At 43.9% G+C, this 27,081-nt stretch overlaps 1 protein-coding gene across 1 annotated transcript in view; it reads left to right on the plus strand.

Annotated features, from left to right (window-relative positions):
* Nucleotides 1–11,415: 11,415 nt before the first annotated feature.
* Nucleotides 11,416–27,081, plus strand: part of ASB2 (ankyrin repeat and SOCS box containing 2) — a 32,598-nt gene continuing 16,932 nt past the window's right edge. The window contains exons 1-5 of the mRNA XM_084840143.1: nucleotides 11,416–11,660; nucleotides 16,978–17,082; nucleotides 20,391–20,557; nucleotides 21,353–21,508; nucleotides 22,930–23,175. Of these exons, the coding sequence (XP_084696269.1) occupies nucleotides 11,419–11,660; nucleotides 16,978–17,082; nucleotides 20,391–20,557; nucleotides 21,353–21,508; nucleotides 22,930–23,175 (916 nt within the window). The 5' untranslated portion in view covers nucleotides 11,416–11,418. The remainder of the gene's footprint in view (nucleotides 11,661–16,977; nucleotides 17,083–20,390; nucleotides 20,558–21,352; nucleotides 21,509–22,929; nucleotides 23,176–27,081) is intronic.

Raw genomic sequence — 27,081 nt, forward strand, 5'->3', positions numbered from 1 at the left:
TGGGGGCTTTAACACTTTCCCCATGCTGCGGCCCCAATCCTGATCTCATGTGCCCCACACTTGTGAGTTTCACTGGAAAGAAAGCTGCCATTTGTGCCCATGGAAGCTTTCTTTCCAGTTCAAACACCAGATGGGGACAAAGGGTTAAAGCCTCTCCACACCAGGGTCTTCATCTGGATCAGGACCCCCATGTTTGCTGTTTCCACTTTAAAAACCATTCATACAATTAACTCTTGTTGTGTGAATGGCGTCACATTTAGTTAACCGGGGGACTGAGACTTTGAGCAGGATTGGGGAACATTTTTTTCTGTCACAGGCCACATTTCCTCAGGGGTAATCTGTTGGGAGACCCATGCTGGCTGTGGGCAGGGTCTCAGCCAGTGGTGGGTGGGCCCAAAGCCAAAAGTGAGCAGGACCACCATTCTCTCCCTCCCTCCCCTTCCCTGTCCAGCACACCACCAGGGGAGGGGCAGATCACTGGTACATAAGAATATAAGAAGAGCCCTGCTAGATCTGACCAAAGTAGGGTGGCCACTTATGAAACACTGAAAAAATAGGAAATGCAACACCAAAAAAGAGGACACCGACTTGCATAAAGTTTGTATATGCTAATTTATATGTATAGATGCACATTTGGAAATAATTATTATAATTTAAATAGAACATAAGCCAATCAGAACATACGAAGAGCCATGCTGGATCAGACCAAGGGTCCGTCTAGTCTAGCATTCTGTTCACACAGTGGCCAATCAGCTGTCAACCAGGAACCCACAAGCAGGACATGAGTGCAACTGCACCCTCCTGTCCATGTTCCCCAGCAACTGGTGTACATTGGCATACTGCTTCTGATACTGGAGGTAGCACATAGCCATCAGGACTAGTAGCCATTGATAGCCTTCTCCTCCCAGAATTTGTCTATCCCCGCCCCCACCCTTTTAAAGCCATGCATAGTGCAGAAGTCTGTGACCAGGAGACCTGTGTGCCTTGGTCAGTCTGCAGTCAAGTGCTAACTGTTAATGGGCAGCTTCGAGGCCCAGCTCTTCCTTTGGATGGTTATCTTTAAACTGGGCTTAGATTGGACAATCCTTCAAACAGAGGATGCCTTCAAAACAGAGAACAGTCCTCTGGCAGCCCTTCAAACGGAGGACTGTGAAAGAGGACACATGGCCACCATAGGCCTATCTAGCCTAGTCCAAGATTCTGTTTCTGACTGTAGCCAACCGCATGCCTCTATCTTGGAGACAGTATATATCCATCATGACTAGTAGCCATGGACAGCCTTATCCAGAAGGAAATTTAAGCAAATTTCTTTAAAACCTCAAATGTGAAATTGCAGATCTTCTAACAAAGGCATGCAACTTGCCCCTAAGATCAGCCTCTATACCAGAGGACTGGAAAGTAGCCAAAGGCACAGGTATCTGTTCTACATCTTTGGAAATGAAGACAGATTCAACAAATTAATGCAGCATCTCTCTCTCTCTCTCTCTCTCTCTCAGCCTACTATATCGCCCTCTTTGGGCTTTCCTGTTTGTGATGCCATGGACAAAATGTAGGACTTAAATTGGGTATACCCAGATTCACGTCCTTGCCTGGGCATCAGCTCACTGGGTACCATTGAGCATATCACTCTCTCCCAGATCGATCCACCTTGCAGGGTTGTTTTGATGATAAAATGGCAACAAAACTGAATGTGCCCCCCTGAGCTTCTGAGAGCAGGGGCAGGAGGCAGTGGGACCCTGATATTGTGTGTGATATCAGGATGTGACCCTGATATTGTTAGACTACAACTCCCAACATCCCTAACCATTGGCCTTGCTGGGGCTAATGGGATTTTGAGTCCAGCAACATCTAGACTCTAGATTGTAGTGGGCCGCAGTTTCCTTGCTCCTGCCTTAGAGGAAGTATGGGATAGAAATAAGGCATATATTTTAAAAAGAACCCCTAGAAAATTTCAGAGCAACCGTATCCGTTTCAAAATTATATGGCAATTTCCCCGTCCCTTTAAGTTTCAGCAACATGGCCATATATGGGTTACTTCTCCAGGCCAATAAATAAATAATGATGTAACAAAAAGGTCAGCTTTGTGCCATTTAGCAAAGGGATGTTGAGGGAACTGAAGTTCTAAAGTTTATAATGCTGCCGAGAGAAACCTGGAGAAGAGTACAAGTCATTTTGCCACAAATCACGCAGGAAATCTGAGATTCAGAGCAACTTATATTTTGGCTTGTGATTGTTGATCATGGGGTGATCCAGAAATAAACGCCAGACTTCAAAGAGGGAGAATGTTCAGGGCTGCTCTGCAGTTTATCAACACACACAGACGGCAGAGAGATGCATCCAAAAGGGAATTTTCTGAATTAAGAGTTCACCAAGGAAAATAACTCTGGGTAAACTCTGCTACAGAAACCATAAGGTAATGCAATTATGCATGCTTTAAATGTATTGCTTTGGTTCAGAACTTGAAATTCGTTTACAATATGCATAACTGTTCCTCTGTCCAAATATTGAAATGCATTGAGTTAGAAATGGGGAATGACCTACACATGCAATAACTTGGAAAACAAAGGACTTAGAAAATAGAATGTATTTTGAACCTAAATTGATGAAAAATATGCAATTTATAATGCTCCAAGCCCTACATATGCATTGTATGATAGGAATGTTTTATGTCTTAACTTCTAAAACATTATATAAAGAGATTATTTCTGTTAACATGGGGAACTGAACGTCTGTAGCGTCTGGTCATTAAATGCATCCTGCAGGGAAGAGGTAAAGTTAACACATTTAAGTTAAACTTAACACATTTAAGTTACAGTTTCTCTCATTCAGATAGTTTTCCATTTGTTTGAGTCACTGTATGGATATACTACACTTATGATGATGGATGCAACTAGAGCAGCCGCTGAAAACTGATTTGCAACCAAGTGTTGATGGTGGTGTCTGCTATGTGCCAAACTCATTTCATAAACAGTCCGATGTATCTAGACAGCTGCGGACGGATGGGGTTTATTTACTCAGAAATGTTTCATCATCTGGAAACTTTGTTCCCCTGTACTTTACCAGCTTGCAAAAATTGTCGTGGTAAAATATATCTGCCTGCTCCTGATCCAGTCCACCTAAAAAATTAGATCTGAAGATCTGCAGGTTCATTTGGGAATGAAGTGCCTGGAAACTTACAGACCTTGCAATGGGCAATTCTGGACAACAAACATCAGATTTTCTCTTACAGTATAAAACCAGTTAGTGAGTTGACCCAGGAAGACCATAAAGAAAGCAGGACACTAAAACAGAATTTGAAGCTGACTTTACAGTTATAATTTTCTGCAATGACTTGCATCTGAATCCAAAGATCTGTCTGGCTCAGATGTACACACAGATCTCATGTTTATGCAGTGGCCTCCAATCTTTCCCTTGGGCGATATGCACTCACAAAAAAATGTGTGCGCATCTCATTCCTATGCACCTCTCATTCCTATGCATATGTGTGTGCACATTTAATCCCTGTGACAATATGAACACAGTTGTGGCAACTCTGTGTGTGTGTTGGACCTTTCATCCCCCACCCGCCAACTGCTGTCTGAGGAGTGGAATTCTGTACTCAGATAAGCCGGTGCAAGTTCTGTTGATATTAGTGGAACGGGCAGGTGCTTAACAGAAAACAGGATTGCAACCTCTGCGTTTGCAAAAATAGGGTCAGGGGAAAAATACTATTAAAGATAAAACTTTAAAATGATGGGACTTGTAGCACAACTCCCAGATTACTTTGACCAAAAGACATTCAGCATGTGAGTGGAAATCAGGAGCAGTGGTGCATTCAGGGCAGGACTTTGTGTTAGAAGTTCAAAACCCCACTCAGCAGAACGGCATTTTAAGTAATTGGAGTATTAGACATTATCACCTAAAGAGCCCTTCCGCCCCTCCTGTAAGATCATTAAGTCCAGAATTTTAAATTACCTAACTGCATCACTGACTGGCATAACACTTAGTGCAGTCTGAACATGACTGAGACTTGTTATATCTGTTACTGGTCGTGATAAACAGGAGTCTGCACCTCCACCCCTGCAAGGTAGGACAGGCTGCAAGACACCCTTTGTTGTTTATTTCAGGGGTAGAGTGGCCACCACCCATGTGGTTAATACCCTTAGTCTAAACACATGGGTAATCCAGTCTTATGGTTTGCACCTATGGAGAAGAAGAGACCACAAAACCAGGCTAGCTTGTACCAAGGGGTCTGAGTGCATAGGTAAGGCCAACCCAGGCTATGCAAAAGAACTGAATCAACTCCACTTTCCAGCTGAGTGTATTTATTTAAGAACCAACAAAGATCATTTCAGAAATGAACAGTTGCTTTGCAAAATAAAATGAAACATATAATTAGCCAACTATAGCTTACGTAACAGGAACTAAATCCTAAGACTAAATCAGTGAAGGTGAAGCTTGCAGGTGTGTGTATGTGGGCATCTGCGTTCTGGGAGGTGGAGAGGCAAGCGGTCCTCAGCCAGCAATCATGAAGACAGTGCAAGATTTCACAATCAAAGTTATTTCTACAGAGGGCAGGAATGTCCACAGAAGAGTTAGAAATTCAGACTGACCAGTCAATAGCCCAAGATGACTCGATCATGCATCCAGGTCATTCCTGCATGAACCTTGTAAAAGGTGGGGGGGCATGAAGAGAAAGAGTCAAACCTCTGGTGTATAGTGATGCAGATGTTGGCACCTGCAGATGCTTGGGCATGTCCTTTGATCAAGGCCATGTTGTAGAAGAGAGGGGGGATGCTGGATTTGTCCCAATTGTAAAAACATTGTTTTACAGCAGGGGTGGGGAACAAGTGGCTGTCCAGATGTTGTTGGACTGTAACTCCCATAAGCCTTAGCCGGTGTGGTGAGGGATGCTGGGAGTTCTACAGTAGCCACTTTTTACCCTTGACTTCAAAGAAAAACAAGGGACGTATCTTCCTGTAAGGTAAGGGGCTTTGTCAGCCAGCTTTCATCCTTACTGCTAAGCATCAAGCAAGCCGATGGTGCCTGCAGATGACCATTTAATCTGTGGTTGCTTACTGCAGTGTACATACAATGACATGGGAAGCTGTTTCTGTATAGCAAATGGCCAAATAATGAAGAGAATTTCAACATGCCCCTATCATTGAAATATAGGGAATAATGATACAATTCTCACCATGGAGTCAGATGCTACAGAGTACAGACAATCCACTTCTTGCAGGGTTACGTTCACACTGTAATAAATGAGTATAGAATAAGTAATCTCATTTCTCAGACTTTGATTTACGTGTTCAGACATCCATGGAGGGGAACAGGATAGCACCTGCTGGGCCTGTCTCTGACTTCTATGTACAGGCAGAACATGAGAATGGGTTTGTACTGCTACTCAGAGCCCAGGGTTCCCGATCATGCACACCGGCCCTACATGCACAGAGTTGTACATGTGCAGTGCCCATTCTCACATTCCATCAGGTGATGGGTACAGGCCAAGGGCCAGGACCAGCCACCGCATGCAGGCTGGGGAGAGGGCCAGCAGCTGCTAGCATGCTCTCCTCCATGTGTTGATCAGATCTATGGACCGGAGCACAAGAAGGAGGCTATAGTCAGCTGTAGTGACCCAGACTTCCCCTGGTGCATGATGACCGTAAAAAGAGATGTTCTGCTAATAAGATAAATACCTATTTGGAATCAGACTTGATGGGCAGGAAATCCTGCCCTTAACCCTCCTAGAAATCCAGAGAGGTCATAGTCTGGCTTCGACTCCTTTGTTCTCAGTGCCCCATGAGTTCAGTTGGGGAAACATAGTCTGTATTTCAGCCTTAGGCCCCTTCTTTTTTTCATGGAATGACTCAGTGGGAGAGCTGCTGCCAGCATCGTTGTTTTTTCAGTGCACTCTATGGGGCTCTTGTCATAATATTTAGATCAGCAGATAGCAGCACCAGCATGGCTCTGTGCTTAGTATGTGGCTGCGAGGAAAGCTGCTGAATCAAAGAAGCGAACGCCAGAAATCATCCGAACCTTCGTTTCTCTGCTACAGGCTTTCCCCAGCCTAGTGTCATCCAGATGTTTTGGACTATAACTCCCATCAACCCCAGCCAACAAGACCAATGATCAGTGGCTGTAGTCCAAAACATCTCGAGGCCACCTGGTTGGAGAAGGCTTCTCAGTTCCATAATATGTGGTTGGGAAGTGTCCAGGAAGTGCCTAAATTGTATATCTGACAAACCTGCCTAAAGATGGACTGCATGTTTAGACAGAAAAAAAGGCCTACAAGTCCCAGCATGTTCCAAGCAGCCATGCTGGCTGGGGCATACTGGGAGTTGTAGGCCTTTTTTTCTGTCTAAACATGCATAGGATTGTGCCATAAAACCGCTACATTGATGTGTGTCTGATGGTCACTTCATGCATTACATTTCTAGATGTGCATGTGAAATGTGCTACATGTACACTTTTAAAATGAGCTGTTAAATTTGACATGGGTCATGCAGGTACACTCGGAAAGCCTGCTGCAGCTCTCTTTGGTGTGTACTCCTGGCAGCAGTGTGTACTCTTGGTGGCGAATGCAGGTCATCTTTTTCTGTACCTGTGTCAGTGGCCAATTCATGTCCAGTGGGTGAGCTGGTTTGCTTGCTTTCAGCAGGGAGACTGGAATTTGTACATCTTCTCAGCCAGCCTCAACGTGAGTTGCATACAGGGTTTCAGCTTCATACAGTCCCCTTACAAAATTTTGTTAATGTATTTTATATTTATTTTATTTATTCATTACATTTCTATACCACCCTATAGGTGAAGCTCTCCAGGGGGTGGGGGGGTGTCACAATTTTATTTTATTTTTAGTGTAAAACCATGATAGCTGTTTTACATATGTCTTTAAAAAGCATCAGGTCAAAAGCTTGTGTATTTGGTTTTTATGGGCCATGCATATAGTTGCAGTTATCTAATAAATGGGAACATAACCCATACTCATTTTTTAAATTCAATTTGTAGGCTTAAAATGTAGAAAAAAAAATAACACACTTAAAAAAGGTAAGACCAGGTACATTTTATCATTCTGATTAGCCTCAGCGACACTGTCAGATGCTTTCAGGTTCATGGATGTACCCTCCCTGCACCATCCCAAGTTTTGTTTCTCAAGGCTCCTTCACACCGCTTTTATCCTGCGATTGAGATGGCTCCTTCCCGGAAGTTTGCGGGCTCTTTACATGATGCAGTGATCATCCCAGCCATCTCCTGCACTAAGTGCCTTTGTTCCATTTTTAAATAGATTGCAGATAACGAGCTATCAAATTACCCCGTTGCGTTCTGCAGTTCATCCATTTGCATCACAGCCACAAAATGGCTGCCCAGGAGCTGTGTTATGTGTGCGTGGACTGGCCTTGAAACACTCACAGACGGGCATCGTCTTTCAAGCTATCCAGATGATTGTTTCAGGGCTGTCACTAACACCCATCGTGAGACACACTATGCCCTACTGAAGGGAATGTTCTGCTTTGCCATGCTCCTCCTCACACAGTGACCTCCTGTAAGCTGTTTGTTTTGCTTTATGTGTCATATGAAATACTTGGCAAATGTCAGTTGCAACCTGACCCAAGCGGAGTATTTTTAAAGAGTGACACAACTCAGGGGAGGAGGAGTGGGGAGGAAGGAGGGAGAGTTGATATGTGACAGTTCAAACAAGAGGCCTCTTTTGATTTTGTGAAAAACACATAATGGTCTGAAACTTAATACCAACTATTGGGAATAATCTGCTTTCCACGATTAAAAAAAAAATCTCTCAAGGCTTCTACGTATCGTCATCATCAAAAGCACACTTTCCCACATACATTTATCACCCCGCCACACACGCACACTACATGTAATAACAGCAAATTGTTGTGTCTTTGGAGGGTGGGGGGCAGAGCATGATTTCTTGTGCATGACTTCCTCTGAGGAACTGTCTTCTAAATCTAAGGCTTTTGAACATTTGGGGAAATAGCCAGTTGGCCTTAAGGACTTACAGCCTGATCCTATACCTTGTGACCCTGCATATTTACTCAGAAGTAAGAACCATTTATTCAAAAGAGCTTACTGCCAAGCAAGTGTGCATACTGCAGTCCTATGTACACATACCTGGAGTAAGCCCCATTTAACACGTAGGCACGTATTTCTAAATACACAAAGAATCCTTGTTAGGACGCAATTCTAGAAGCGCTTACTTGGCGGTCAGCCCCACTGGACACAATGGAACTACTTCTGAGTAAACATGCATAGAATTGCAGTTCGTCTAGAACAGGGGTAGGCAACTTTTTTGGACCCATGGGAACATTTGACAGTTTGAGAAACTGTCCTGGACACTAACATAAAATGGCTGCCGTGGGAGGCGAAGCTAGGCATGACAGCTAGTCACCTTGTAGCCGAAAGGGAAATGAAGATGACAGCTGTTGGAGGCTCTAATTTTGCTCTGAAGCAATCCTAGCTGCTAGTAAGAAAATGTGTTGTTGTTGTAGTTTTAAAGTAGGAGGGTTAGAGTACCTTGGTAGGCACCAAGAAAAGTATACAGGGGCACATTGGTACCCACAGATGCAACATTGTCTACCCTGGTCTGGAACGAATCTCCTGCAATCCATAAAGATAATTTCTCCTGTATGAAGCACTAATCAATGTTGAGACAAATCCATTAAGGATCTAAGACAGTGATGAACGATCTGACCCTTCAGATGTTTTGACCTAAAGCTTCCATCATCCCTCGTCATTGGCCATGCTGGCTAGGGCTGATGGGAGTTCCAGGCAAAAATATTTGGAGGGCCACAAGTTGCCCATCCTTGACCTAAGAACTGCCTGGCAGGATCAGACCAAAGGTAACTCTGTTCCAGCATTTTTTTCCCCAGAGAGGCCAGCCACATTATCTTTCTGGAAAGCTCATAAGCAGGGTCAAAAGGAAATAATACTTTGTGCCAGAGGAGGGAAAGATTCAGCTCCATTAATAGCTTTCCAGCTCCCCATCCCAGGCTAACACAATAGAAGATATTGTTGGGAGTTGAGGAATGTTGTGGTGATGACATAAGGTAATAGTGTAGAAGATTAGAAGATGTTTCTGAATGCCTCTGAATACCAGTTGCTGGGGAACATAAGTGGGAGGGTGTTATTGTGTTCACGTCTTGCTTGTGACCTCCCCAGAGGCATCTGGTTGGCCACTGTGAGAACATAATGGGCCGGCCCTACCATTAGGCAAAGTGAGGTGATAGTCTCAGGTGGCAGTTGCTGGGGGGCAGCAGAACTATCCTTCCAGCTGCTCCTCTTGAGCCCCCAAGCCATTCCCTTCTCTTGGAAAACAGCTGTGTATGCCGGACAACTCGTCCCAGGCCCCTCTAAACTAGCCTACTGCCTCAGGTACAGTGGAGGATGCCACCCCATCACCACTGCTGAAGTAAGATTCAACTGCCAGTCCAGTCGGCTTCTACATGTGGAATGGGAAGGGGATGCGATGTTGTTCTTTTGTTCAGGAAGCAATATGTCTTGGGCCTGTCCTGATAGGCATTTGTTCTGAACCAGCATGGCAGAAGTGCTGCCAGGCTTGAGGGCCCCCTGCGGCTGTGATGGCCAGCTGGTTGAAGTTGCGGCTCTGCAGCGTGCTATTTTAAATTAAAGTATTTTAATATGCCAATTTTGAGTAGCAGTGTTCTGAACCAACCCGATACGGCATTCGAAGGGGTGGAGCCCATGAGGGCACTGGAGCAGTGAAAGGGTGGCCTCATTGACTGTGCTCCCCAAAGGCAGTATCTGATTGGCTCAGATAGCTGCTACTCAAAATTAGCAAATAAAAATTATTTTATTTACAATGGTGCGCTGTAAGGGCTGGGCTGCAGCCTTGTTGGGCCAGTTGCTACCACTGCAGCACTTCCCTTTGGCAACACAGTGGCAGCAGGAGGAGTCACTGCTGCTGCCTGTCAGAGGGTGGTTTGTGGGCCTCGTGGACTATGGGATCCTGGACCTGAGCCTTGTAGACCGGTCCTAGTAGCAGCACTGTTCTTATGTTTGCGTGCACCCTGCTCCCTTTGTCCAGGTGTGCAGGTGTTTCCTCTCACACTGGCCCCCAACAGATCCACATACCTGACTGGTCTGCCTTGTTACCAGTGTTGGGCCCCATCTACACCGGGCTTTTACTCCGGGGCAGGTGCAAGTCAAGGTCCCTCATGATAGATGATGTAGTCGTGAATTCACAGCCATCTGTGGTTTTCGCCCGGAAAATGCAGAGTTCCGAGGAGTCGTTTTACTGTGATTTGGGGGGTTTGCTGTGGGTTCCCCCATGGTTGCAGGCCATCTGTTCCTTCCCCGAACTGACTTCGCATTTTGCAGTGGGCATGTTGTAGGCATGCATAGTGCCTGCGACACTCTGTGATGCCCCTTTACTCCCCCATCCCATCGCAGCTGCGCAGTTACAGAGGCACAGAGGGGCATTTTCATCTATTTAATCACACTTTCACACAGTTTTGCAGCTTCGTATCTTCACAATGGTTGTGGACTCAGTACCCAAGGGCCAGGGGGTGGTCTTGGGGAAGGAACAACATCACTCCAGCCAACATTTTGAAGCGATGGCTAGGCATGTAGCGCTCATGCTTGTGAGTGCAAACGATTGCAAGAGTCTCAGGCTGATGATGCAGAAATGAAGGAGCACAAAACACCCACTTTTTACCAAAAAAGGGATGGAAAGACACAGCAGAGCCCCTCAAATACAAAACAGCCACTGAAGTGTTGCGCTCCCACACTCACGGGACTGCACAGCTGCGCATTTCAGTAAAATGGCAAAAAGAAGAGGGCACAGCGAATTTGTAAAGGAAGCGTGCAGTCCATTGTGAGTGTATCGCAGGGTATGCTGACACAAAGCCGCATTGCTGCACGGTTGCAATGGGGTGGGGGTGGGGGTCAAAGCAGTGCCAAAGAGATGCGGCCTTGGTTGTGTAGAGGGCCCCCCTGATTGCACAAGAAATCCAAGTGTACATTTTGTTTAATTTTTTATATATATAAAAGCAAACTGCCACTTGGATATTTATTTCAATGTATAACTCAAGACAGTTTACAATAACAAACAAATTAAAATAAGCTAAAAACAGAACAATAGGTTAAAAGCACTAATATCATAGCAGAATGGTGCATAATAATGACTTCCCTCTGGCTTGTCAGCTCACTAAATCAAAGTCCTTAGGAATGTTCTTAGATGCCCACAAAAGTTAAACATCAGACAATGGGGTGACATGCTGCTCTCATATGTCTACATTTCTCAGTGACCAGAAAGGTGGGGAGCAGAGGGTGTGGTCAGCTTCCCGCATGATACAAGTGCCTATGTGTGACCCACTCATGATGAGATATTTATGCCTCATTTCTATGCATTCCAGGTTTTCATTTTTAGCCATCTCTTCTGATTTAACGGGAAAACAGAAGATGGCGACACAGGTCACAGCAAGAAACTCACAAACAGGAACAATAGGATATGAGGACTACAGTTTGTACAGCAGTATGAGTGAAGATGAGCTCATTCAGATGGCCATAGAGCAAAGTCTGACAGAAGATCCCACAGAACAAATAGCTGCACAGAAGAGCATCATGGCAGCCCCAAGAGACCAGGTTGTGGCAAATCAACCTTGCACCCATAATCCACCATTCCCAATTTATCCTTGGCAAAGGTAATTCTAGCAGCGTGAGTTCACAGAGCGGAGTCATAGTGTGGAGGATGAGAGGTTGTTTGATCATGGCAGAGCAAAATCTTTCTGCAGGAATGTTCAGTCTGTCTTGCGCCCCAATCCAAATTATGCACTGACATAATTTGCCTGAACCACTTCTGTAATTACCTGGCAATGGTGTTGTTGCCTCTTGTTTTATGTTTTGCTCCCAGATTTTGATATACCAGCATTTCTATTTTGGGGAGGAATTTGGTGACTTCTGAATAGAGAAACAGGGTGTTTATACACATTCAGTTACCCTGGGTTTGCAGTCTTTAAACACTGATTCCTCTGCATGTTCAAATATTGACTCAGAGCTGAAGTGCAGTGCAAGAGACAACCACCCCTGGTAAGATCATGGGCTTTCAATTTATTTTTCTATTTGTTTGTTTGTTTGTTATCTCCAGTGGGTGGAACTCATAGTTTCGTGGAAAAAAACATCATGAGTTATGAGTGAGCCAAGAAAGTGTAGAAAGGGGATATGGCTTAAAGAGAGAGAGTTATTTCAGGATAATGACCCTGAGGTCATAACTGCAGAATCTTGATTGTGTAAACAAGCCTATCAATATGATATGATTGATGTCACCAACTTGTCGGGTTGTATATCAAATCTGATGTTGATGTCTGATGTTGTTTCATCTTTGAAACAAAAAAGGTTTGACCCAGCTAACACCTGGATTGGAGATTGCCTGGGAACCACATGTATGCTGCACCTTGGGGAAAGAGCATGACAGGGATAGGTTGTGTTTTTTTATACAAAAATCTGAGATTAAAATTTAACCATTAAATACTGAAGCAGTGATATCAAGGGTTAACTGCCAATTAACTGCCAATCCCTAAGGGCGCAATTGTATGCATGTTTAAATGGAAAAAACTCCTACAACTCCCAGCATTCCAGGAATGTGAGAGTTGTAGTACTTTTTTCATCCAAAAATGCATAGGATTACGCCCTAAATTACTATTTGAATTTCAACTGGGATATTTGACCAAAAGGTTTTGAACTTGAGTCTACTGAAGTGGATTCCAATGTGGTTTAAAGTATGCATGACTCTTTCCAGTGCTACCATATCACTCCACAGTTCTACATTGATTAATCAAGTAGTGCTTTTGTCACTGGATTAGTTTTGCATAAAGGTAGATTATATTTCCTAAAGGAAATCAACCCTGAGTGCTCATTGGAAGGACAGATACTGAAGCTGAAGCTCCAACATTTTGGCCACCTAATGCGAAGAGAAAACTCTCTGGAAAAGACCCTGATGCTGGGAAAGACTAAAGGCAAAAGGAGAAGGGGACGGCAGAGGATGAGATGGCTAGATAGCATCACCGATGCAATGAATATGAACTTGAGCACACTCCGGGAGATAGCGCAGGACAGGAAGGCCTGGCGTGCTATGGTCCATGGGGTCACGAAGAGTCGGACACGACTGAACGACTGAAACAAAAAAAAAGATTATATTATTATTATTATTATTTTATTTATATCCCACCTTTCTTCCATCATGGAACTCAAGGTGGCTACATGTGGTTCCCAGGTAGTCTCCCCTCCAAGCACCAACCAGACCCAGACCTGCTTAGCTTCAGCAACCTGGTTGCCTCATGTGCCTTCAAACCATGCCCTGGGATAGATGAAAACTATTCTCCAAAACATTTTTTGCCTAATGAAAACAAACATTTGGTCACAATCCTGTGCCCTTGATTAATCTTTAGGTAAAACATGAGATTAAGGCCACTTCTGAAGATATTTGTTCTTCACACATATCTTAACAGTCATGGTTACAAAAGTGGGGGTAACAGTGCCAAAGAATATGTTTCAACACAACGTCTGGAAGCAAGTCTGCAAAATATGTTTCTGGCTGACCTGAGCTTTCGCAATAACCAGTGAACTCCTTCCTGTAAGCCTTTTAAAATTTCTTGCTGATACTCTGAGGGGGTGTCCTATTTTACACCCCGTGACAGTTAGGTTACAAACAGGATCAGTTGACTCTGGGTTATGGTGGCAATTACATGGATGGATGAAAACACTCTTGGGGAAGGTCTGACCAAAGTAAACTTGATCACATTAAAATTAGTTATGCTGACTTTGTAGTTGCGAAATTGAGAGCAACAGATGATGTAGCAAATTGTGGCACAGTTGTTTAGGGTGCAATCCTATGCATGTTTATGCAAGCTGTAGGACTATTTTCCGTCTAAACAGGCATAGGATTGCATCCTTAATTTGTTTTGGGAGTTTGGGCAGCTGTGTGAGGAGTGCTTTCAAGAACTGAAAAACCCAGTGCAAGACTATTCTTGCAATGTTATCTTTATATAATTCTGGTGTAATCAGTTGGGCATGGGGAATGTGTAAAGAATCCTGCCTTCATGTTGGGGGGTTGCACTCTTCCTGTCTCCCCTTTTAGCCTCACAGAGTTCTGCCTAATCATCTGCAATGCAAACTGTATCACAGCTGTCCAGGCTTTGGGGATTAAGTTTCCGTACATGTAGGAAAATGTCCACAGCTCCTGCCTTGTGAGTTTGTTCTGGAGAATATTTTAAAGGATCTAAATGCAAAGATCAGGATGGGAGAGTTCTACAAAGCTCTCAAGGTCAAACTACATGTTATGTGAAACTCATATGATGAGGATTGCGGGCTCTGAATTGATTGGAGCAGTAGCTGGGGAACAGGGAGAGCCCCCTAAGGGCTGCACATAAATTGGCCAAGGGCTGCACGTGGCCCATGGGCTACAGATTACCTTATGTGAATTAGCGTATGCAAATGTTATGCAAAAACGCATCCCCTTTCTTTGGTGATGCATAAGCGGCCTCCCTATTAGCAACCTCTTGGGTGGCCAGCGCCAAGGTCATGAGAACTTCTGCATCTTTAAGAATTGTATAGATCTTTTATTTTGTTTCGTTACATGGCAACCACTCATAACATATTGTGAGACATCCACAGATTTGGGAGGGGGCAAGTATTCAAAGCAGGTGTACTCAAATTATATAAGCATCCCTGCTTGACTTAACAGTGAGCGCTGTACGTCGAGTCGATTCTGCTCATACCCATCCCTGCCTTGTCTACCTGCTACCTCTCTCCCTGCTGTGAGAAAAGAAAGTACACCATGGGAAAAGGGCAGCAGGCGGAGGAGATCTTCAGTGATGACAGGAGAGGCCCAATACTAGGGGGGAATGATTTTCCTATACTCTAGCCTCATCATCCCCAATGGGAAAAGATGCGCACTGTCATTTTCCAAAGAGGCCTGTTGGGTCTACTGGAGCCATGCTGGCTACTCCCACTTCCCCACGTTGAGGCTTCTTTGCTTGGGGGAGGGGAGGAAGAGAGGGGAGCAAGCAGAAGGGGGCTGGCATTACGCCCTTTAAATGTTAAACACTCAGAAACTCCCCCTGATGGTTCCTGAGCATTCATCTTTAATACTCATGGGGCGCAAATGATTTTGTGCAGAGTGGACAACTCTACCGGCGGTGATACTCCAAGATCTTTTTAAAAAAATAAAGCAAAATGGCCATATCAATCTTTTTCCATTTAAGAAAGGCTTCATGTGATTCACTGGAGATCTTTGGGGCAGATGAAAACTCTTCCTTTCTGTTCTTGATTGTTGATCTGTGATATATCATCTAATGACCTAAGGAAAGATAGTGCCCTCCTCTGTTTTATGTATTATATTTATTCCTTTAGCATGTTTTACCAGTATTGATGATATTGCATTTATTTACTCTATCAGGTTTTGTCTGAATTGATGGTATTTATTGTATTGCATTTATATCCCACTGTTTATCCTCCAAGGAACCCAGTGCAGCGTACATAATCCTCCTCCTCTCCATTTTATCCTCACAACAACAACCCTGTGAGGTAGGTTGGGCCTAGAGTCTGTGACTGGCCCAAGGTCACCCAGTGAGCTTCCATGGCCACGTGGGGACTAGAACCCGGTTCTCCTGACTCCCAGTCCAACACTCTCACCACTACACCACACTGGTATTTGTTTGCTTTTAACATGTTATACCTGTATTGACATCTTTGCCATGTATATTTTTAAGTCAATATTTTTTTTAAGAGTTGCATAGAAAGGAGTGTTTGCTTCCACCCAGTGTGGCTGCTCCGCTCGCTGTAGAAGTGCAATGGGAAAACCTGTGGTAAAGTTCTGCCTTCTGTGCAAGTGTGAGGGGCCAAAACTAAGGATGTAAGAACTTACCCTAGTTCGGTTCTCCGTGCACTCACCGAAGCAGAGTCCCTGCTTGCTTCCCCCCTGAACCTGTGCTCGAGCCACCCACGAGTTTGGTGAATTCCCCAGCACTCACCGTGAACCCATGCGGCAAGCGCCGCCATTTTCGCGCCTTTGCTTTCTAGGAAAAACAGGAACTTTAAAAAATGCGCATATTCAAATATGTGCAGTTTGGAGCTGGGAAAGCTAAATAAGCACAATATTAGAAGGATGTTTTGGCTAGGGATGTTGCGGGTGCAGTTGCTCGACGAATTCCCGAACCCTGAACAGCTCTCGCAACATCCCTAGCCAAAACGGACATTAGTTTAAATGTGTGTCTAGCAGCTATGTCTCCCCCCCATCTTTACTCTGAAGTAGGCAAAGGCCCCAGTGCAAGACCCTAGCATGTATGTTTGGGGGTGCTTTTAAGATCAGATCAAGGGCCCTGCACCTATTCTAGAGTAAAAATGAAAAGAAGACATAGCTGCTAGACACACATTTAAAGTAACATTTGTTTTGGCCTTGAAAGACACACAGGATCCCTCTTAAGGGCTTTGGTTTAATTTTTAAAAAACTTTTTGTCGTTAGCTATCGTGAGCTTTTTAAAGGAATGTTGGGGTATACATTTTTTTTAAGTAAATAAATAAACGATCCCCAGTGATCTCTTCTTTTGCTCATCATACCAATCCTCTCAGGCTTTCTTCCCTCAGCTGTTTCGCAACACCATTCTCAAGGCTTTCTTGTTCCTGAGGTGAAGAATGCCTTCAAACCTTTTCTCTGCCCCTGCTGTGTGGTGGCGGTGGGATTAATCTCCCTGTTGTCTTATATGGTCATTTGACTCCCCTGACACTTCCTCTGAGGGCCAAAAATAATCCGCAACTCTGAGAGAGCAGCTGAGACCAGGGCCAGAGCAAGCTGAGGCCATTCTGCTTTTGTTTTTAAACCCCGGAGGAGCTACAAGTTATTTTTGTGACTCTTGTTCAGTCCCTTCCTCCTTCTCCAGGCCCTCTTTTAAGAGTCCCAAATATGACTTGCTTTTCTTATTCAGAGTATTTCTCGCTATTTCATTCGTGCCGTCATCACTTCAGGCACGCTGCACAGTCCGGAGGCCAGACTCAACCTTCCAGCTCGGGGTCATCTCAAGGGGTAAGACGGAGGTATGACGGCAGCCTGTTCATCACACCCCAGCCAGAGTAAGTCCCCACTCCCTTCTTTCCCACTCCCCACTCCTTTCTTTCCTATTAAAAACCCTTTTGTTTTTCTGTGTTTGCCCTGATTACACAGCTTAATGTTTCTTGTTGGCTGGCAGGGATGGTAGCATCATGCACCTCATTAAGAGTTCACATAAGTAGCTGAGGGGAACTCTACTAACTTTCTCCGTTCCCTCTCACTGCCCGGCCTTCTCATTTTCCCCACCTTCTCCAACCACTAGTCTCGAAGTCATCTTCATAATCCCATGTAAGTATCAAATCAATGTATATTTTTTAGGACTCTTCATTGCACTGATTGACTCAGGAAACAAGACGCTTGTTGCGTGATTTATTTAGAACGACCAGCTCCTATGTCAAAATAGTGAATGAACCTGACTGGAGTTATTTTTAGCTGTGTTGCCATTGAGTCCATATTTTAAGCATGGAAAATGGGAGAACCAATGTTTCAAAAAGCATCAAAATGAGGAAGAAAAAAGGATCTGATCTTAGTGACATTTGGAATATAGAGACTGCTGTATTCACTGACAGTGAAATGGGGGTTGGGCGAGGTTATTTTGGCTCTCAGCCAATATTATCTGTATTTTTTTGTCAACCACATAACAGCTTGAAACATGTGAAATAATTCCCAGTTTGAATTTAGAAAATACGTTAAATTCAACAGATATGATAAATCTGATAATACTGGAATATGTTGCAATAATTTCTAAAAAATGTAATTTCTGAAAAGTTGACTCCCAGGCCTTGTTTACCTAGAAATCATGCTCTTTGAATTCTTAGTTTCTTCTCCATAAACGTTGGACTCTGGGCTGGCTGTGCTCTCAGTCACTCCCAGTACGACTGCAAAGAACACCTCCAGTGCTCTTTGATGTGGATTGCAGTACCCATTGTAGGTATACTTATCAGCCCCCAGTCCTCCCTTATTTATTTATTTATTTATTTATACATCCACTTCCTACCCCCCCAAATGGCACACAAATAGTTTATAAAAACAATTTAAAATAGATTAAAACGATAGAACACATTAAAATACAGTAAATACTATAATCTTCCAAACACCAGTCCAAACTGTTTCAAAATGCCATTATTTTCTCATGGTGATTTGTTTGCTTGCCTGAGTCAACACCAAAGGAGGCAACAGAGCATTTGGAGTCATAATGTAACAGAAGAGGGGTGCCAAACCTCTTTCAGTGCAAGGGCCAAATTCAATTTTGGAGAAGTTCTCAGGGGTCACATCTCAGTGCTGGGCAAGACCGAAGGCAAAAGGGGTGGGGCCAAAATACCAAAAATATCAGCATAGTTTAGCTTAAACATTTTAGCATATTTTTAGCAAGCTAAGCCTAAGGCTGCCTTTACACTACCCGGCCCCCGCCCGCAGTCTTCCCGCTGTGGAGCCTTTCCGTGTTCACAGCGGGCTCCCAAACAGCAATCATGTGATTGCTGCCAGGGGAAGTTTTTAATTTTCAAGCTTCCATGGAGCTCAATGAAACTGTGCCATCTAGTGGCTGTTTTAATAGCGTAATAATCCAGTTTAAATAGATAGTTCATTATTTCCGGATCTTTTTGAGATGAAATAACCAGGAAACACCTCTGGATGTGCCCTGGAGGTCAACGACGTTGTGAAAAGGACCTGCAAACTCCCGTGAGCAATCTCAATAGCACGATAAAAGTTTCTTGTGAAGAAGCCCTTGCCCTTACTGCCAGTAATTAAACCTTAGGAGAGACAGTTCAACAGTTTAGAACAGGGGGGAAAATTGCACAAAACCAGGAAGCCATGAAATGATCAGTGGTTGGGGGAAAGGACATGGGGCCAGGAGAAGGGGACAGTTGAGGACCCCAGGTAGGTCAGATTTGGCCCACAGCCCTGAGATTCACCTCCCCTGTAGTAGAATATACATGTCTGCTGGAAGGGGTGTACAGTGGTTGAACATAAACTTATGAAACTGGCCAGTACTTAGGGTGAACCCAAGATATTTGCTGCCTGAAGAGAACAAGATGGTGCTCTACCCACTCCATATACAGAAACTGACTGGAACAGTGGCAATAGGACAACATCCTCCACTGTACCAGAGGGGATAGCCGGGCAGGCTGAGTGGCACATACAGTTTTCCAACACCTCCCTGCTGCTCTCTGCCTCCCAGCACCTGCTACCTGGGTCAGCCTGCCTAACGGTAGGACCAGCTGTGCTTCTCCTGGGCTGGTTCACACATAATGCCAAACCATGGCTTGGCACTGTGCAAATAAACCTTGTGCTCACCTTCTCCCTGCTCTCTGTTAAGCACTCCAACTTAGTTAATTCCTGTTTAGCACAACCCATAGTTTGCCATTATATCCAAACCAGCAAGCTATGGTTTGCACTTGGCCTCCAAATCATGATAGCAAACTACACTTTGAAGTTGGTTTGGAGTCCTAGGTTACATACAGTTGTCATGGTCTCCAGTGGTTTGGAGGACTGGGAACAAGCTTAGTCAAGATTTTTTAAAAAAATCATTGATGAGTAAATAAAAGCAGATTATAAGAACAAGAGACGATGTTTTATAGAAGAGTGATATATTCGCTGACATGCCCTGGAATCAAAATGAAGGGTCTGAGTCACACAACATAAAATGCAATACCAATATAAACTTGGATACTTTCAGGACTGATCATCAAACCAACGACTGTAAAAACAGAAAAATGTTAGATTTTAAAAGTGCAGATATACTATGAGCAACCTGATCCTATTAATGTTTATGCATAACTGAGTTCCATGTGGCTTATTCCCAAGTGAGTGCATATTGAATTTCAGTTCAGTTTATTAGTTTGTATAGAAATGCAGCCATGTCTGTTCCTCCAATTCAGATTGGTCAACAACAATAAATCTGTTTGCAGGTTTGGTGTCTGTTTTGGCTCCCCTTGTACCTTGTTGCTTGGTTCTTTTGCTTGTGTCTTCAGCTGTTACTTGGGTTGCTTGCCCTGTTATGCAGTATGTCTGCTCCCTGATTGTGGTCCTAAGGCCAGGATAATTATTGTATTCTTAAGCAGTAAATGTTTCCTGTTTCTTTGGATTTGGGCTTGGTTTAGGTAGGAGTTCAGAGGCAAGTGTTAAGAAGTCTTTGCAAGTAACTACCTATCCATCAGTCAAAAATAGCCCAATAGGCTGAATGACTATGCTGGACTCCAGTGCAGCCAGAGCACACTAAATATTTCCAGATTCATGTAACACAAGCAACTCCTGGATAATACTATCATACCATTGCAAGTGTTAGAGCCAATTCAACAAAAAGTGACTAGCTTTCAACTTTCTTTTAAAGAGCGCCAGATCCTGTGGTGTCAGCGATCAAGGGAGGAGATGAAAAGGCATTGCATAGTATGATACAGTCAGGAAAAAACCTTGCACAGCCGAACAAAGATGGATGGTTGCCACTCCACGATGCTGCTTACTATGGACAAGAGGGCTGCTTGAAACTGCTGCAGAGATGCAAGTATCAGAAAGGGAACTGATGGGATGAAAACACAGATGGGATGAAAACACAAAACCATCACAAAGTACAGAATAACCCATTTCATGCTGAAACACACAAGCTTGGTTATGCAACCTATTTTTGCACATTCAAATTTTGCTTGGAGCTTCATGCTTGTACACATTTCTCCTCCAAAGTTAAAAGCTAATCACAAATAACCATATCAACACACACACGCACACACACACACACAGCGCCTCCAGAATATCATGCATGGCAAGAAAGAGAAAAGTAACAGCAAGCACTCCGGGATAACAATTCTGGTAGTTGTTTTATGGAGAAGTCTGGAACTCCTAATGGTCTCCTCCAAGTTTCCTTGGCATATATTGAAGGATTATTTGTGTATTTTCTCTAAACTCCCCTTACTCCATCCAAGTTTGCTTTGTACTAAAATCTTCTGGTGGCTTCTCATGGGATAGCTGCAATCTGAATGTACCAAAGTCTTCACTGATGACACTAGCAGAAGATGGGGGTGATGGTGGTGAACTCAGGCAACTGGGCTCCCCAAACCTGCCAAGAAAATTGTAATGTCTTCCAGCAAAAGTGGAGCAAGAAAATCACAAGGAAACATGGAGAATTTTAGCCTCATGGGAGGATATGAGACTTGCAATATGTACTGAGTTAGCTTCCTATTGCATAGGAGTTTGACTTTGTGACAATAATTACCGTAGGTAATTAGCAAAGAATTGATGTTAGAATTATCTATGTGCATTACATGCCTTGCTAAATATTGTCCAATGCCTTCTCAATAGCTTATCCTGGGACAATTGATCAGCGTACACTGCAGGAGGAAACAGCTCTCTACCTAGCCACGAATAGAGGGAATATTGATTGTATGCGTTCATTGCTACAGGCTGGAGCAGAACCTGATATTGCAAACAAAGTTAGGGAGACCCCACTTTATAAAGGTAAGTGGCCTGAGTCTCATGCGTTTTGAGCAAACAAGAAATTGTGGGTGGGAAATGTATGTTTGCACCGAGCTAGTCTGCATTTATTGTTTAGGTATGGAAATCTTTCCAGTCCATGGCAGTGTCACATATGTACAATTTTCTATGAGAGCTGAATGCCCTCGAACTAGGGATGGGGGGGGGGATTTTTTGGGTCACATTTTAAAGTGAACCTACCTAGCTTGCACTTCCCAAACCAAGATGCAAACCAAAACAGTCATCCTTCGGTATAGGAATGTCTCCAAATTTTGCAGTGCAGTTCTCCAAATAAAAATGCATATACAAATGCATATGTTAAGTACAAACATGCATGATACTAGGGAAGGTGGATTGCAGAAATGCATGTATTTGGCAAACTGGTGTACAAAAATGTGTATATTAGGAGGAGTGCACACAAAATGTGGACATGTTATATGTGAGAAAAACTTGGGTGGGGAAAATCCTGTTATACATCAAAAGCAAACTGAAATCCATTGATTCATTTTAAAAAGAAAAAAACCTAGAATGAAATTAATGCCTTTCATGGACACATGGTCCAAATAATAGTCCAGTGGCAGGCAGACTTCCAGATGTATTTTGTTTTTTACTAGAAACCTGATAAACATCAACCAGAGCCTGGTGCAAAAGGCATATGCTTAGAATTAAAGAATTCGGAGCCCAGGAATTGATTTTGAGTACCAGAGCTAAATAGAAAAATCCATTCCTGCTCATCCAAAGCTTTCTTTATTGCAGCAGCATAATTAAGGACAATTTTGTTTAATAATAATAATAATAAAAAAATTGTTTAAAAATTGGGAGTCAGAAATCCTTGCTGATCTACTGCAAATTACTCAGAGATCTGCCAGCACATCCAAATCTACTTTTTGCCAACATAGCTGATGCCAAAGCCATATCATAGCTACTTGTCTAAAATTAAATTGTTTTCAAGATGCAGATTTATAGGGCTAAATCAGGCATGGGAAACCCTTATCTTTTCCATTTGTAATGCCTGCACTGTACTGGCTTTTCGTTGTAGGTTTTTATGGAATTATTCTTAAGGGATTTCTTTTCTTCTTCTTCCAAACTGTCATCTTTATCATGTGTCTTAAGGATGAGTCCTGCACTGTGGGGAGACTTTTTCAGTCCAAGAGCTGGATTGCCACCTGGGAAACTTCCCTGGGGCTGCATGCCAGAAGTGGGTATGTCCAGGGCCTGAAGTAGGTATGGCCATCCCACTTTCCACACCATTCGTGTGTGCCATTATGGGGATGAAGATCATGCCAGGGGCAGGAGTGTGGCTATCAAGAGTGCCGTGAGCCAGATTAAGGAGCACTGCAGGTCGCATTAAACTCATGGGCCAGAAGTTCCCCATCCCTGACCTAAACCTTTTTTTATCATGACAGCCTGTGAACGCAAAAATGCCGAAGCTGTACAGGTGTTGTTGCTGTACAATGCGGACACAAACCATCGCTGCAATCGGGGATGGACTGCCCTCCATGAAGCTGTAGCTCGAAACGATTTGGAAATAATAGAACTGTTGGTCAAAAGCGGTGCCAAGGTGGAAACTGCAAATTGCTATGGAATCACCTCTTTCTTCGTGGCAGCTGAGAGTGGCCACTTGGAAGCCGTGCGATATCTTGCCAAGTGTGGTCAGTAGAACTGCACAACTGCATTCCATGCACTTGAGGCTTAGATTTGCAAAATGATCTATTAATTTTGAGTGATGGAGTCAAGAAATCCTTTTTCTTCCTAGGTCTTAGCAATCTGTAAAGTTCCATTCTGTAAGGCTGAGCCTGCATGTTCTTATAAGGCCACCTGTGGGTGTAATCGTGACGTGTATGGGTCTCAGACTGATTGGGTTGAAGGGGCTCAGCTGATCGTTGGTGGGAATTTTCTGCCCCCCACCCCGGAAGCCTGGGAAGACTGTTTCACCTAACTTGTGATAGCAGTAAGAATTACCTTAGCTTTGCTAAAGGCTTTTTGGTATAAACCCGGGGGGTGGGGGAGAGAAGCCGGGTTTGCTCTTCGTCTGGTTTTGTTTCCATTGTCTGTTTTGGACTGCTGGCTCTCTGAGGTCCTGTCTTATGGAAGACCCATAGAACAGGACCCACACGCTGCTAGTCCATGTAGACAGGTTTGGTAAGTTTTGTTGTTTTTGCTCTGTGAGTACTGTTTTCAAATACTGCTCTGTTTGTTGTATGTTATCCCCTTTCCCTTTCCCGCCTATCATAATTGTTTCATTCCAATTAAGGCTGTCACAGAGAGGACGGCCAGGATCTCTTCTCGATCATCCCGGAGTGCAGGACATGGAATAATGGGCTCAAGTTAGAGGAAGCCAGATTCCGGCTGAACATCAGGAAAAACGTCCTGACTGTTAGAGCAATACGACAATGGAACCAATTACCTGGGGAGGTGGTGGGCTCTCCCACACTGGAGGCATTCAAGACGAGGCTGGACAGCCATCTGTCAGGGATGCTCTGACCTGGATTCCTGCATTGAGCAGGGGGTTGGACTCGATGGCCTTGTAGCCCCCTTCCAACCCTACTATTCTATGATTCTAAGCCTTGGTACTTTCCACTTGGTTATTGTTACTGTTTAAGGTTTCAGGTCTAGGGCTTTGAAACAGAGGGTGCCAGCTTGGGCGCTTATTTCTTAAGCCCTAGGGGTGTCCTGTAAGGTCTGAGAGTCCCCTGGCTCAGGCTGAGTTGCACATAAGGGGAGGTGGCAGCCTACCTTGATGGGTTGGTGTTCAATCCAAGCAACCTTTTGTCCCTGCCTACACTGCCAGGAGTTAGCCCCCCCCCCCCTTCACAGTTGGGTTTTCATTAACCAAACGAAGATTTTGGCTTTGATTTTTATACATTTTGTCCAGAAATCTTTCCAAAGGATGATTGTCAACATTCCAATATCAACGAATTCATGTTGGAGGTAACTTAATATATATTAGTAGCCGTCACTTTCACAAACTTTTTGTAGTCACAAAAAGCCAAGGAAACTTTTCAGATTTTGGTGGGGTGGGGAGATTCTCAGCAACATTTAAAGGTTCTACTCAAGGATAAATTTCAATAAATTGGTAACTCCTGGAAGGTATACACATTCTCTCACAAACCCTTGTAGATTGTTAATCTCACCAAAGGCGTTTTTATTGTTCTTACCCTTGGTACTTCGTAAATGTTTCGGTTGTCAAAACACCATTCTCAATACCAGACCTGCCTGAGCTACTTCACCCACTAAAATGAAATTTAAAATAGCTCCAAAGAAGCCTCTAATTACAGAGTTAGCACAATGCCACCACTTGTGCTCTGCTTAACCCCTTAAAGGCATATATAAGGCTCACTCTAGCTCACATTCTTAAGGGCACAATCCTATCTAGATAGGTGGCTGCCTCTGAACTCAGGGGCAATTGCCTATCCAAAGCCAGGCAGAAGAAGCATGGGGGGGATCGTTCCCTCTGCACCTCTCCTGCCCTGCTTTTTTCAGCTGTCTAGCCGCGGGGGGTCCAAGCGGGAGAGGAGGCTGCTGTTGGACACATAGGATGTGTCGTACACGCAGTTCCACTCTCCCTGCCCCGGAATGCTCCCAGCCCGGCCCCTTTTCAGCTGCTCCGCGCTCCTCTTCCGAGCATGGAGGATGGGGAGGCAGCGCGGACTTGGGGGGGGGTTGGTTTTCCGGGAACCGACCTTGGAATAACATTCATGTGGACTGTGATCTTCCATCCACATTAACAGTGGTCTTTCCTGTGATATAAACCAGGGATGGACAGAAAGTAGATCTCCAGATGTTTTGGACTTCAACTCCCAGCATTCCTGGCCATTCAGGCAGGGGCTTCTGGGAGCTGAAGTTCAAAACATCTGGAGATCTGCTTTCTGCTCACCCCCAATGTAAAGCACCAGGTACAAAGATGGACCTATATAAACATTTTGTCCTCCACTGAGATGTACGTAACTTATGGAAACCCAACATTTGCACCAAGAGGCAAACATGGGGGCAGAATAAATATAGTGCTTTACCAGGGACAGAAACCAGAAAATAACTGTCCCTGGTAAACAGGGAGTGTTGGAGCATACGGGACTAAACTTTCTACATCTTCCAGGGCACTGTGCTCTTTTTTTCATCTGTCTATGAAAATGAGAGTAGGGAGGCCCACTGATAACTTCTCAACCAAGAATCCACCAAAACCTGGAGCCAGCTCTGATTGCTCCTTGCTAAAGTATTGTAAATCTGCAAAGACTGAAATATCAGGTTGAGAATAAGGCAAATTAGGGAGCAATCCTATGGCCGCTAGTCAGCGGCTAGACGGCCACAGAATACGTTGGTTTCCGGGAACAACCTTCCCCCGCTCCTGCGCTCCCTCATAGGTAGTGTGGAACAGCTCCATGCTCAGAGGAGGAGCATGGAGCGGTGAAAACGGGGGGTCCTGGGGGTGTTCCAGGGCAGAGAAGGCAGAAGTGCCGGTATGACACATCCAACATGTCATCCAGCAGCCACTTCCCCCGCTCCGTCTTCCTGCGGCTCGACAGCCGAAATCAGCTGTCTAGCTGCAAATGCAGGGTGGCTTAAACATGGAGGGGATGATCCCCTCTGCGCTTCTCCTGCCCTGCATTGGATAGGCAGTCGCCTCCGAGTTTGGAGGCAGCCGCCTATCTTGGTAGGATTGCTCCCTCCATTGGTTTGTGCAAAATAACTAAATTTGCACGTATTTATTGGTTTGCATCATGTATTTTGCACATGTTTTATTGTCATTTTAAAAAGGAATTTAGATTTGCTTACTGCAGTATAGTGGAGTATGAATTACCATCCTTGGTAGTTGTGTGAACTTTGTAAGACATAAGGAAGGACAACATTATGTGTGTGGTAATTAATATTTTTACAAGTTGTGTTTTAGAAGTTGAGACCTTGCCCCTTATTTCCAACAATTTAGCTGCATAATTTTACACTCCTCATTTTTGGTTCAGTTTAATTATTTTCAGGATCATTATTTGAAATGTTATGGGTAAATTGAAAGAATAACTGTGATTGGGTTTTAGTTTCTAAAGTTAAATTACAGACAATAACTACAACAAAAGAATCACAAGGAGAAAATTCAGTAAAACTGTTTTAACTGTTCCAAGTTTTAAAAGCCCCTTTGAGAACCCTTATAATAATTTTATTGCATTTGTACAATGCACAGTGTTTGCCATAAAATAAAGATTCTGTTTCTTCCTCATTAGGAAGCAGCCCAGTTCGGGGCTTTGTAATTGTGTTCATATTTACAGTTATGTTAAAACTGCAAAACACAACAGAGAGGTTTCTGTTGTTTGCAAGGGAAGCAGACTCTCTTTGGCAGAGACTTGCGCAGCTGAATCTTATGCACGTTTTTTGGAAGCAAGTCCCACCCTGTTCATTATGGCATATTCCCAAGTTAGGCGTGCATAGGATTGCACCCTTATGTGATCAAGCAGAGAAAGAGAACTGACAGGCATATTAGAATGTCATAGTATGGGACTTAATGGATTATAACTTTAATTTGGATGCCTTTTCCCTTGGCTGAGTGGGAACTGCTTATCTATGAATAG

Source organism: Heloderma suspectum, chromosome 1, assembly GCF_057233095.1.
Source record: "Heloderma suspectum isolate Gila_16-S chromosome 1, 16-S_ref, whole genome shotgun sequence".
In the NCBI taxonomy this organism is placed as follows: Eukaryota; Metazoa; Chordata; class Lepidosauria; order Squamata; family Helodermatidae; genus Heloderma; species Heloderma suspectum.